Here is a 14276-nt window from a genome sequence, read left to right on the forward strand (position 1 = left end):
AAATATGTTTATATTATAAGTTTTATTGTAAATGTGTGGGTATTAAACTGCATCTTCATTAATTAGTATCGGATTTCAGTATCGAATATTAATATTTATATCGAATGTAAGTACCGGCAGATCAATGGTTTCAACTTACTAACACACGAAGCTTTTGTCTCTAATTGTTGAGTTTTATCTTTCATTTCAGACTTTTAAATTACGTAAAATCACGTGTCATTTTCATCATTGGGTGTGGTTTCTTAGCAGTTAAATGTAAGAAATCAAAGGAAGGATCCATGTTTGAAGGATATCCAAATTATCCTTCAAATTCGAAGGATATCCTTTATTAATGGGGCCCACCACTATACGTTATTAGTATTTTAAATGTAAAGACACGAAACTGTTTCTTTCTGGTCAGAATTTAGTAAATTCTGGTGTGGCCCAGGTAACTGTTTTATGACGAGTTAAAAAAAAAGAAAAAAAAAGATGACCTTTAGTTTAAATTGGAGGATGCTGAATTAACAAGTGGATGAAACTGATGGTGACTCTGGTCAACTGATGGCTATGTCAAGTCGAGTTCTACATAAATTTGAAATTATGTATGTTTATGTTTTGTCATGAGATAGGAACAAAATCGAATACGTAAGTGAGTAAATTTTCAAATACACAAAAAAAACTTTTCTAGAACGCCTTTCACGCTTGATCAGAGCTTGAATTCCATTTGTATTCCACATTTCTAAATTTTGAATAATTTGCTAATGGATCGTCTAATTTTTGGCGATGATTACGATGTTTTACGGATTTTGATTTAGGCTAATGCTTTAGAATTTGGTTAACTGTAAGATATTACAGTTAACGCCTCGTAAATTACCACAGAAAGTAACTAACGTAGTGTGAAAACCCCCTTAATCCAGATAAATATTTGTTATAACGAGTAAAGAGAAGAGGACCTCAAGTTTAATTTGGAGCATACTAAAATAACAAGCTGATAAAGCTCTTGGTGCTTTCGCACTACGTTATAGAACCTTTCACACAAGCGTAATATAAGACTTCACGTTACGTCATGCTATCTTACGGAGGGAATTTTGTTTGTAACAAGAGCAGTGACAAGTATGAAACGACCTCCACATGCGATATTACGTTATACAAAATAAGAAAAAAAACTAATATTAATACAAAAGAAGAAAAAAAGACTAAAAAAGGTAAAAACTACAAAAAGACTAAAAAGAAAATACTAAAAAAACTAAAAAAGCTAAAAAACTAAAAAAAAAAGTAAAAAAACTAAAAACTAAAAAAGAAAAAAAACTTAAAAAAAGGTAAAAACAAAAAAACTAAGAAAGGTAAAACTACAAAAAAAAACAAAAAGAAAAAAGAAAAAAAAGCTAAAAAATCCAAACAAAGGTAAAAACCAAAAAAAAAAACTAAAAAGAAAAAAAAGGAAAAAACAACAAATTTATTTCATCATATACCAATTCAAAAACGAATGTATATACAGACCAGGACACAGGGAATATAAATGACGACCGGGACACTCGAAGAGAAATTACAGACTGGGACACCAGGACACAAATGACGACTGGGACGTGTGTGTCGACTGACGTCATGTTTGTGTGTCGACTGACGTCATGTTTGTCGACTATAAATGACGACTGGGACACAGGGACACAACTACAATGGGGACGCCGGGGGGCACAGGGGGATATATAAATGACGATGGGGACACAGGGAATGTTTGATTAGCAATCACCATCAACAAAGCTCAAGGGCAATCATTAGAATAATGAGGTATAGATCTGAATACGGATTGTTTTTCCCATGGACAATTATATGTTGCATGTTCAAGAGTCGGTAAACCTGACAATCTATTTATATGTACAGACAATGGGACAGCGAAGAATGTTGTATATTCGCAAGTTTTACGTAGTTAAAAACATACATATATATATATATATATATATATATATATATATATATATATATATATATATATATATATATATATATATATATATATATATGTATATATATATATATACTAGCTGTTGGGGTGGCACTTCGCGCCACCCCAACACCTAGTTGGTGGGGCGCTTCGCAACCCCCCAAGCCCCCCCCGCGCGTAAGTCGTTACGCGCCATATTAGTTACGCGCCATTGTAGTTGTGTCCCTGTGTCCCACCTGTGAATATAGATAGATTTATATATGTGTTTCAAACTACGTAAAAATTGCGAATATACAACATTCTTGGCTTTCCCATTGTCTGTGCATATACAAAGCCGTATGTACTAATAATAACATCATATGCAAACGCTCTTTTTACAAACAAACAAACATGCATACACACAACTCGTTTTTATATAGATAGATAGATAGATAGATACAATACAAATTAACTGCGTAAAACTTGCGAATATACAACATTCTTCGCTGTCCAATTGTTGCTGCATATAAATAGATTGTCAGGTTTACCGACCCTCGAACATGCAACGTACAATTGTCCATGGGAAAAACAATCAGTATTAAGATCTATACCACATTTTTCTAATGATTGACCTTGAGCTTTGTTAATGGTGATTGCAAATACTAATCGAATTGGGAATTGCAATCTTTTAAATTGAAAAGGCAGATCCGTTGGACTCATGGGAATGCGAGGAATAAGAACAGCCTCACCCTCAAAAGGCCCTGTCAAGATTGTGACCTCTATTAGGTTTTCCATTGTTTTTTTTACGGCAAGTCGCGTGCCATTGCAAAGCTTTGGTGGGTTGATATTTCTTAAAAGTATTATTGGTACGCCTATTTTTAGTTGTAGCACGTGTGGTGGAAACCCTGAAAGATCTATGGAATTTAAAAATTCAGATGGATAATTGACCGCTTCATTTGGTTCCAAAACTGTGTCGACTGACTTGTAAAGGACTGCCTGGTCTCGAATCTTGGTCAAAACAATATTGTTGATTTCGTTGACGTCTATATTTTTGGGTGTGAGAATCGCTCTTTCACTTAGCCATTTATTATTTTTATAATTTTTTAGAATATTCGGAAATACTTTTTCAATCAATTCATTTTTGGACGTCACTAAATTACAGAAATCAGCAGGTAGTTGTATACGTCCTGAAATTGAGTCTACTGGGAGCTTTCCGTTTCCAATTGCCAGCAATTGATCTGAAAATGTTTGACCAGAGTCATCGTTTTGCAATCGGACACGCATATTTGTAGTTAATTTTAATATTTTTACGTGTGCCCATAAATTAGAATTTTTCAGGCAAGCATTCATTTCGTCTGCAGGAGTTGATCTAGGTATTATAGGTAATGGTTGCCTGAAATCTCCCGCAAGCAATATTAATGTGCTGCCAAAGGGTTTCGACTTCCCTCTCAAATCTTTCAAGCATTGATCCAGAGCCTCGAGCGATTTTTTGTGTGCCATTGTGCACTCATCCCAAATAATAAGTTTGCATTGCTGCAATACTTTACCCATCCCAAATGATTTGAAAATATTGCACGTGGGAGTTTCTGTAGAATGCAAATTCAGAGACAATTTCAAAGCGGAATGAGCAGTTCTTCCACCTGGCAGCAACGTTGCGGCTATTCCGGACGACGCAATTGCCAACGCTATATCATTTTTTGATCGAATTGATGCCAGAATCAGTTTTATCACAAACGTTTTACCAGTACCTCCTGGCGCATCCAAAAAGAAAATTTCTCCAATGTTGTTATCGACACAATTCATTATCGTATCATAAATGTCTTTTTGTTCCGACGTTAACTTGGAAATGTTATTTTGTACATACGACAATAGATCACTCGTACTGTAACTTTGTTCACGATCCAATTCTACACATGTCGAAACAGCAGCGATACGGTTAGGTGAAGGCATTTCCAAATCCTGAAGAGGTTTTATTGTAATATGTACGCACAATAAATTCTATAATAACTAAAGTGTAGTTATAAATTTCTGATGTAAAATCAAAAGTCATATCTGACGTCTCTAACTGTTTTCGATGGAGTATATCTTCGGACATTTTTGACTTATATTTTTCCCATAACTCTGTAGGAGCTGATGGAGAGAAAGTTGTTAAAATGATGCCAAACAATGCACGAATTTGACTTGGGGTTGACGTTTCGCACGCGTCATTAATGCAGTTATCCCAGTGTTGGTCATTCTCCAATAAATTCAGAGCTTGGCATGCACTACGGTAAGTGTCATGTATAGTACCGTTTGCAGTTCTCAAATACTCAAAGGATGTCGAACCGGGTACATTCATCAAAAGCAGGCGTAGAAAGAAGCATTCATATTGATTGGGATGAACGGTGTAGAGTCTTCCTATCGTGGTATCTTTGAAGATGGTAGGTTGGCCGTCGACTGACTTACCCTGTTTTCGACGTTCAAATACTTTATTTTTAGTATTCCACGTGTAATACGAAGGCACTTCAGTATACAGCAGTTTTTTTGCAAAAGAATCATTTTTGCAAAGCGAAAAAAAAGCTGTTAATGTTGTATCCGGTGGATTCAGGGCTCTTTGTTGCACGTTGGTTTCCGTGAAATAAACACGTTGACCATTCTGTAAATGTACCGCTAAGTGAACAACAGCTGGACTACGTTCATGTATCGGAAATGAAAGAATTCGCCAAACAGCTTCATTACTGCTTATGTATCTTCCAGCCTGATATTGTACGATTTCGGGCTGCAAGCCAAAAACTGCCATGTCACTGCCTTTGTTGACGTATTTACATATGTATTTGATTGCCTTTACGGAGTTACAGTATTCAACGTTTATGTGTGCATTAAATGTTTTTGATAATAATGGGGAATATGGAACAACCCACTGGTTATCTACTTCGATGGTGGTACCGTTACGCTTCTTTATTATTGCTGTTTTACCGCCATCTTCAGTAGATCTTCTTCTATATTGTGGGTAACCATCATTGCCAGTAATTGTGTTTGATACTAAAAGTCGAGGATATTGCTTTGTGCACCTTCCTTTGGCCATGCATGGTGAATTTTCGTTCAGTGCACCGCAAGGTCCATGTATCATATTTTTTACAATAATATCATGTAACCCCTTATCGACATTTTTATCAGGTATTTCAGCGGAAATCACATCATCAATTTCGTTCGAAGTAATTTTTTTATGTAGCCAGATTAGTATATGTGCGTGTGGCAAACCTCGTTTTTGCCATTCCACTGAGTACATCCAGCATCGCACTGACCCAAACACTTCAAGTTTTACTATGTAGTTTATCAGTGATTTCAACTTTTGCCGGAAGACACGGGCCGTAATGTCATGCCTATGAACCGCCGATTGTCCTTGAAGTAAAAGCTGCAGTATCTCGTCCCAAGATTGATTACATGTAAATGTAATAAATAAATCTGGACGACCATAGAGACGAACATACGCAATAGCATCTTGAGCATATTCATGCATATGACGGGGACTGCCAGCATATGACGAAGGTAAAATTGTTAATCTTCCAACGTTTGTGGTATTACCGTCATTTATAACTGCATCTCGCAAATGAATGTATTACTCAGAGCGGAGCTTGGTCTGATTCAGGCGGATATATAGCAAACGTTCTGATTCAATTTTAGCCTACATATCAACGACAAATTGGTGAAATAATTCACGACATTTCAAAATATAATTTTCTTCATCCTGCCGAATCATTAGTCTATAGGAATAATAATGCATTGCACTACATTTCTTATTCATTTCTTTGTTAGTGACTGGATTCATCAATTTAATATTAAAGTGATAGCCGTTGGCTCCATCCCAAAAAATGATAGGTTATTGTAGCGCATCGTAGCATCGCTGAATTTCAGCAATTCTTACCAACTGAGCGTTTCGCTTATGGAGAATAATATCTCGAGGTAAAAACTGATCACCGACCATAATGATTGCCACTTCGTCGATAGTTGGAGCATTGTATCTACGCACATGTTGGCCAGGAGGCGTTTGTCAGCGGAAATAACAATTTTATGCGTATCAGTAGCATCAAATCGATTGCTGTTTTGAACAGACGCACTAAATTATTATTTTCGTGGAAAAGATGTTGTAATTGGGAAACGATTGTCCTTTCAACGTTGGGAGAAATTTCACAACGTGCATTCAATTCAGAATTTCTATCACTGATGAAGTACAATTGTAAAAATTTATGATTCTCGCTTGAGAATGGTAGAAGGGACCCTGCTCTATGATAAATTTGCCCTTTTACTTTGAAAGTAGACATAAATTGATCTGGATTTTCGATTTGGGCTCCAAACGACGTCATTTGGAAACATGAGTTGTATTTTCTGATTTTTGACAAAAAACGCTTAGATTCTGACGTAGTTCCAGTAAGGAAAGTCTTCAATGGCTCTGGTGGTGCAGCCAATAGAGGAAGTTTAACTTTTCCTGAGGCGCAACACATTCCCATTGTTTCACCATTGAATTTCAAGGCCTTGCAATAGGGACAAATTTTAGACATTGTCCCGATTTGAACACATCTACTCAAGCTATAATCATCGACTGGGCTGTACCTGAATGCCAGGCGATAACTTTCAGGTTGCTCTGATTCCTCGGCACGCTTTCTTTTCTTACTTTCTATATCAGCAGCAAGCCTGATTTCTTGCTGTTCTTGTGATTCCTCGGCACGCCTTCTTTTTTCACTTTCTCTTTTAGCAGCAAGTCTGCTTTCGCGTTGCTCTGGTAGTTCCTCGGCACGCTTTCTGTTCTTTCTTTCTCTATCAGCCTCAAGCCTGTTTCCTTGCTGTTCTTTTGATTCCTCGGCACGCTTTCTGTTCTTTCTTTCTCTATCAGCCTCAAGCCTGTTTCCTTGCTGTTCTTTTGAATCCTCGGCACGCTTTCTTTTCTGACTTTCTCTATTAGCAGCAAGTTTTTCGGCATAGACTCTTTGAGCATCTTCATCGGCTTTTGCCATTGTAAGTTCATCAGTCATTTTGAACTTAAACATTAATAGATTTCTACGTGAACATTTATGTCTTAAATATCTTTAATGACGTCACCGTCATAGCAAAAATGACGACAACTAACTTCATGATTAAATATCTTTAATGACGTCACCGTCATAGCAAAAATGACGACAACTAACTTCATGACGTCAGTCGACACAGAAACATGACGTCACCTGACAGACAGACGCACAGACAGACAACATATTTTTATATATATAGAAAGATATATATATATATCTATCTATATTCACAGGTGGGACACAGGGACACAACTACAATGGCGCGTAACTAATATGGCGCGTAGCGACTTACGCGCGGAGGGGGGGGCTTGGGAGGTGCGAAGCGCCCCCACCAACTAGGTGTTGGAGTGGCGCGAAGTGCCACCCCAACAGCTAGTATAAATACATAAATATGAATAAATAATATAAAAAATATATATAATATAATTACATATAATAATAAATAACAATAATAAAAAATAATAATAAAATAATAAAAAAAATAATAAAAACAATAAAAAATAATAAGAAATAAATAATAATAAATATAAATAAATAATAAGTAAGTAAATAAATAAATACATCTATTAGTAAATAAATTCTAGATCTCATTATAAATGGACCCTTCAGCTTGCATTTGTTATGAAAAATTCAACAATTGCAGTAACAGAATTCAGTGAGCAGAATTGAATGAGGGAGCAATTAAATTCTATAAAGTTTTTCTAGAAATCCTTTCACGCTTGATCAGAGCTTGAATTTTCATCTCCATTCCATATCTTGATTTTTGAAGTTTGTTTTTGCGAAAATGGAGAAGGCCTTTTTGATTTTTATATTGAACTAGTTCTGGATTGTTCTGAGTACCCGGCTGACTGACCGTATTTCAAACAGTAGGTTGTACGAAAAGTGTGGTTCAATCCCACTTTCTGGGGCTATAATGAAAGAAAGGTTGAGATGGCTAGGCCACGTTCTACGGATGAAGGATGACAGATTACCGAAGACTGTCCTTTTTGGCCAACCGTCTGGGGCTACACGGAAAGCAGGTCGTCCTTGTCTGGATTGGGAGGATGTCATAAATAAAGATTTAAAGGAAATGGGAACTTCCTGGGAGGGTGTAAAGAGGGAGGCTTTAAATAGATTAGGTTGGAGGAGGAGCGTGCATAGCTGTGTTGGCCTCAGGCGGCTTGGTGCTGCAGTGAGTTATTAGTAGTAGTAGTAGTAGTATTGAACTAGTGTGTAAAGTCACTACAATTTAATATAGCTACTGATCAAAAGAAAATTACGTATATAGTGTGAGTGCCGTATAACCCAGATAGCTATTCTATGATGAGGTATGACCTTTAGTTTAATTTAAAGGATTTTTAAGTAAGATATTGATGAGACTGGTGACACGTCCACACTACACCATGGGACCTTTCATACTAGCTTTACCCTAGAATACTGAAGGGGGGTAAGGAGAAAGATCATCATTAAAGGCAGGTACATTATCCCCCATCACCTTTGACATCGATGATCTCGGCTAATGTTTATTCACAATGATTAGAATAGAAATCAGAAAAAAAGCAGACAAGTCTTCTCTGTATTATTGGCTTTCCAGCATCTTTGGACTAGTGTTTTACGCACTCCAGGCACAGTAATGGTTGCTGTTCGCTATAAAGTGGTTTCTGAAGTGCAGTGATGACTGGTTTTGTGGCGCTTGCTGAGTGGGCAGGACCGGTAGTTTGGCCTCCCCCGAAGCTGTTGTTGCGGAGGATGTCTCCGGTAGTTTCTTGTTGTTGAAGTGGCAAACCTGATGTTCCATAACGATGTTGCATACTTGGCTTTACCAGCGTCTCTTACCAAGTCATAATAAAGCCGTGTCGCTGGCGAGGCGTTTGTCCCTGGCGGTGTGCATAGTGTGCCTAAATGATAAACGAGTTATTAAAAGCTGCATCCATCTTGCCATAGAGCAGGCACATCAGCCAGCGCCTGGTCTTTCTAACATCGGTACAGCCTCGTCAACTACATAAAGCAATTGAAAGTAGAGGCAGGTTTTTGTGGAGATTTTGTCATACCCTTAAGCAAATACCCTTAAGCTGTCATACCCTTAAGCTGGAATTTCAATGCAACAACTATTGAACATTGAACTCTCAGATTCTCTAGTAAAACGGATAAGAATATACAAACCAAGGTGTTACCTAGTAATTAAACATTTTTTTCAACTTAAACGTAGGTACCTAGTGTTTTAGTCTTTTATTTTTTTTAATGAAGCTGTTGCATTAAGGTGATGTCGTGATGAGTGCAATAAAATGATGTCATAAAATGCGTAGATTTTATCATGATTTGGTGGCTGACAAATTATTAACAAGTTGTTAAGCTGGGTGATTGAAACTTTCATAAATGAATGAATTTATGTATTGAATTAACTCAATAAAACACGGGAACATAATAATGATACACCCCAATAGAGAGCAGAGCTCGTTACTGCTGGGTGATTAAAAAATCAACCAATAATCAACAAAATAAAAATTAATAAATAAACAAAAGTTGATCACAAAGAGACAAAAAGAAAAGGAAAAATACAAAAAAGAGAAAAGAAAACCAAGGTGTTACCTAGTAATTTAACTTTTTTTCAACTTAAATGTAGCTACCTAGTGTATCAGTCATTTTTTAATGAAGCTGTTGCTGTAAGGTGATGTCATAATGAGCGCAATAAATGGTGTCATAAAATGCGTAGATTTTTATCATGATTTGCTAGCTGACAAATTATTGATGAGTTGTTAAGCTTGTGATTGAAACTTTCATAGTTTCAACTCAATGAAACACGACAACATAATGATGATACACCCCTATAGATAGCAGAGCTCGTTATTGCTAGAGGTATCCAATATAAGGATTGAAAAATCAACCAATAACCAACAAAATAAAAATTAATAAACAAATAAAAGTTGATCACAAAACTTGGGAAGAAAAGGGTAGGAGACAAAAAGAAAAGGAAAAATACTAAAAAGAGAAAAAAGGTTATGTCGTGTAGGCAGTCTACAACAAGTGATCCCGAATTGGGCAACTAGAAAAAAAATACATAAAGGGCCCAATAGGCCCTTAGATAATTTATTAGTAGTGTCAGTTTTATTTGTGTTTTTATTGTGGATAAAAATAAAAACCTACCTACCTACCTACCTACCTAATCTATCAACACTTGGCAACTGATAAGAAAAGATTTATTCATCACGAAACACATATACAATATTACATTTTATTATTCCCCCAAGGCTCTTTGGCCTGTAAAGAAGGGGGAAACTAAACGATTCACTTACTCAGAGAAGAAAAAAATTAAATAATCACTTACTCACAGAGAGAAGAGCAAAAAAGAGAAGAAAGAAAATATGAATAAAATAAAAACTACAGAAAATAAAACTAAATAGAGTAATAGATTGAAAACTAAATAGTAGGAATAGCTTTTATAAAATTTGGAGTGTAGAGTGAAGCTTTGAATAGATTAGAGAGTAGAAGTATCATACGTAGGAGTGTTGGTTTCAGGAGGTGTTAGAAGTTGTAGAAAGGAATTTGGGCAAGAGAGTGAGACGGCGAATCAAAGTTTAAGCATGAGGGTTGCCTTTTTTAAAGGGCTAGGATCCCGCCCTTTTCCTAGGGAACCCAAGGAAGCTCTCTTAAGCACGGTAAAAAAAAACATCCATTAATCATCCTTTTATCTTTTTTGGAACTAGTAATTCTGTAGTCGTAAGGAGGGCATCATTATAAACATCGACATTGTATATATGCATTTATTTTATTTGTTTATTTTTACAGAAACACCTCCAAAGCTTGAGGGTCATATCATATGTGACCTTGGAAAAGGACTTTGTGACGATGTTAGAATAGATGGTTCTGGCTTCATTAATACAACAGAATTAAGCTGCCGTCGAACAGTCAATGGAAATCATTTGACGCCAACAAAGGCAGCTTATGTTAATAGCAAGCTTGTAAGGTGTCACTTGGGTACAAATAAGACTGGAAGCTATGAAATTGAGGTATGGGAATTTTCTTAACTTTTTTTTTCAGTTTAGAGATGTTGAGCTAACTTATAATCAGAGAGATGTTGAAGAACTTGAAAAGCTTTGAAGGGCGCTGAAGATATTTAATCCAAATTTTATTGTTGGTGAATACTTTACAGCAATCTCTTGTCCAGGTTCCCAAAAATTTGCCAACCTGGTAACCTCCGAATTTTTACTAATTTTTGATCTTCTAAAGTTGAAAATTATATTTTCCTGATTTTATAGGGAATTGCCCCATGCAATTCCTTGATGCTTGACATTCCCTAGAGGGAGGCGATACACTTTATGACAAAAATAAATCCCAGCAGCCAGTAAACCCTATAGTTTATAGTTTAAGATACGTGATTCTATAACAATTTTGATATTCAGGGGCAAAATAAACACTTAAAAATAGTAAATTGTGATGGGATTTTGATATTTAAGTTTTTTACTTTAGACAAAGCTTCAGAGTATACCCCCCCCCAAAGGCATCTTCTAAAAAAATCAGTTTGGTCATTAATCTTGGTATTACTGCTCCTCAGTAATCAGCTTCTTAAGTCCTGCCCCTCGACATAAGGTAAGTTCAATCGTTATTATCTTTTATAATTTAGTTTTACATTTAGTTTTTATTGAATATTTTCAAAAATGTATTTACTTTATTTAATTTCTTAATTTTAACTTTAATTTATTTATTTTCAATTTATTTAGTTTTTATAGTTTATATTTTATAATACACTAGCTGTTGGCCACCCCAACACATAGTTGGTGGGGGCGCTTCGTGCCCCCCCCCCAAGTCCCCCCCCCGCGCGTAAGTCGTTACGTGCCATATTAGTTACGCGCCATTGTAGTTGTGTCCCTGTGTCCCACCTGTGAACATAGATATATATATATATATATATATATATATATATATATATATATATATATATATATATATATATATATATATATATGTTTCTAACTACGTAAAACTTGCGAATATACAACATTCTTTGCTGTCCCATTGTCTGTGCATATAAACAGATTGTCAGGTTTACTGACTCTTGAACATGCAACATATAATTGTCCATGGGAAAAACAATCCGTATTCAGATCTATACCTCATTATTCTAATGATTGCCCTTGAGCTTTGTTGATGATGATTGCTAATCGAACATTCCCTGTGTCCCCGTCGTCATTTATATATCCCCCTGTGCCCCCCGGCTTCCCCGTTGTGGTTGTGTCCCTGTGTCCCGGTCGTAATTTATATTCCCTGTGTCCTGGTCGTCATTTGTGTCCCGGTGCCCCAGGCTGTAATTTCTCTTTGAGTGTCCTGGTCGTCATTTATATTTCCTGTGTCCCTCTTGTCATTTTTGTCCCGGTTTCCCAGTCTGTAATTTCTCTTCGAACATTCCCTGTGTTCCGGTTGTCATTTATATATCCCCCCTGTGCCCCCGGCGTCCCCGTTGTAGTTGTGTCCCTGTGTCCCGGTCGTCACTTATATTCCCTGTGTCCCGGTCGTGATTTGTGTCCCGGCGTCCCAGTCTGTAATTTCTCTTTGAGTGTCCCGGTCGTCATTTATATTCCCTGTGTCCTGGTGTCCCGGTCGTCATTTGTGTCCCGGTGTCCCGGTCTGTAATTTCATCAGTTGACAAACATGACGTCAGTCGACAAACAACTTCATGACGATATACAGCTCAATCCTTATAATGACGTCAGTCGACAAACATGACGTCAGTCGACACACAAACATGACGTCAGTCGACAGACACACAAACAAACAACTTATTTTTATATATATAGATTTTATAATTATTTTTTTAATTTTTATTTCTTTCTTTTATAATTTCTCTTTAAGTAGTTAGGTTTTTTCTCTCTTTTCTTTTTCTTAATGAAATCTGCATTGGTTACAAGTGTCCTAAGGTATCAGATATTGCATTAAGTTTTTATTTATTTTTATTTAATTTGGTAAGGCATTTGTTTCATTTTTCAAACTATAAAAATGTATAAATCTCCTAAATAATTCTTCAGAAGTAATTATCAGAAGCAATGCAATAGCTTTGCATGTAGTAATGGGCAATAAGGCTTCAACGTACTGTATTGTATTTATAACCCATCGTAAAAAGATGAAAATGATAGAGTACAATTAATTCAAAAAAAAAAAAAAAAAAAAAAAATCATCACTCAAACACAACTGCAAGCATTAGTCCTAAACATTCAAAAATGACATTTGTTATTCATAACAAATTAAATATTATTCTTAGTTAATTTATTATAATTATTATTATTATTGTTTCTCAGAGACACTTCATATGGAAGAAGTGGCCGTATAAACTTCGGAGAGGGCCTTTTCAGAGTCAAAAGTAATCAAAGGGCAACCAGCCCACCCCCTTCCTCTGAGCCCCTTTCCCCAAAAATGTATCGGATCAAAATTTTGAAATAGCCATTTTGTTCAAAATAGTCAAAAGGTCAAATAACTGTACCTCCAGGGTAAACAAACCCCCCACAACCCATTTTCACATGTTAATTTATGGTTAGAAAAAAGCAGGGGTGTTTGAATCTGGGAGTTTTTGGGAAGGCTAAGGGTATTAAGGTGAAACTTCGGGGAATGTTGAGGACCACGTTAAATTAAATCAAAAGATAATATATGAATCAAGTTTATCAAAAAGGTTTATCTGCAATATTACAAGAACAGTTGAGTGCATTAATTTTTAAAATTCAGGGCATGTTGAGGAGGATGTTAAAAAGTTTTCGGAGGGAAACCAGTTCCTATCCCACTCCTTTTTAGCTGCCCTCCCCCCAATGATATCTGATTCAAATTTTGGACCTGCCATCTTGTTGAAAATGGTAAAAAAGTCAAATAACTATACCTCCAGGTATAACAAAACCCCCACAGTCCATGGGGCATTTGTTGTACGTTATATAAGTTGCCCATCGTTTACATGTAAGGTTGGTTATTTGCAAATGGGGCAAGTTCGATCCACTGAAGTCCCCTAAAAGACTAAAGTTATTAAGGCAAAGCTTTTAAAAGATGTTGAGGGGAATGTCAAACAAAATCAAAACACACTATATACAGGAGGGTTGTCAAAAGGGTAAAACAGTAATGTCTAAGGAATGACTAGAATCTAGTAATGTCTAAGGAATAAGGAATCTAAGGTATTAAATTGAAACTTTACAGGTATATTATGAGGGATGTTGAAAAAGGAACAAAGAGCACCCCCCCCTCTTTCCCTTTTAGTTGATAAAAAATTTGAAAACCATTCTATCCAAAATAGTCTCAGGGGCTAATAGCTATGTCTCCGGAGAGGCCATGCCCCCACAGGCCCGAGGGAAGGATTATAAATTATCGAATTTGTCCATATG

At 36.2% G+C, this 14276-nt stretch overlaps 1 protein-coding gene across 1 annotated transcript in view; it reads left to right on the forward strand.

The window, feature by feature from the left end:
* Nucleotides 1-14276, forward strand: part of LOC136040788 (von Willebrand factor D and EGF domain-containing protein-like) — a 217549-nt gene that overhangs the window by 185703 nt on the left and 17570 nt on the right. The window contains exon 3 of the mRNA XM_065725116.1: nt 10711-10931. Within this exon, the coding sequence (XP_065581188.1) occupies nt 10711-10931 (221 nt within the window). The remainder of the gene's footprint in view (nt 1-10710; nt 10932-14276) is intronic.

Source organism: Artemia franciscana, chromosome 21 (genome assembly GCF_032884065.1).
Source record: "Artemia franciscana chromosome 21, ASM3288406v1, whole genome shotgun sequence".
NCBI classification, from domain to species: Eukaryota; Metazoa; Arthropoda; class Branchiopoda; order Anostraca; family Artemiidae; genus Artemia; species Artemia franciscana.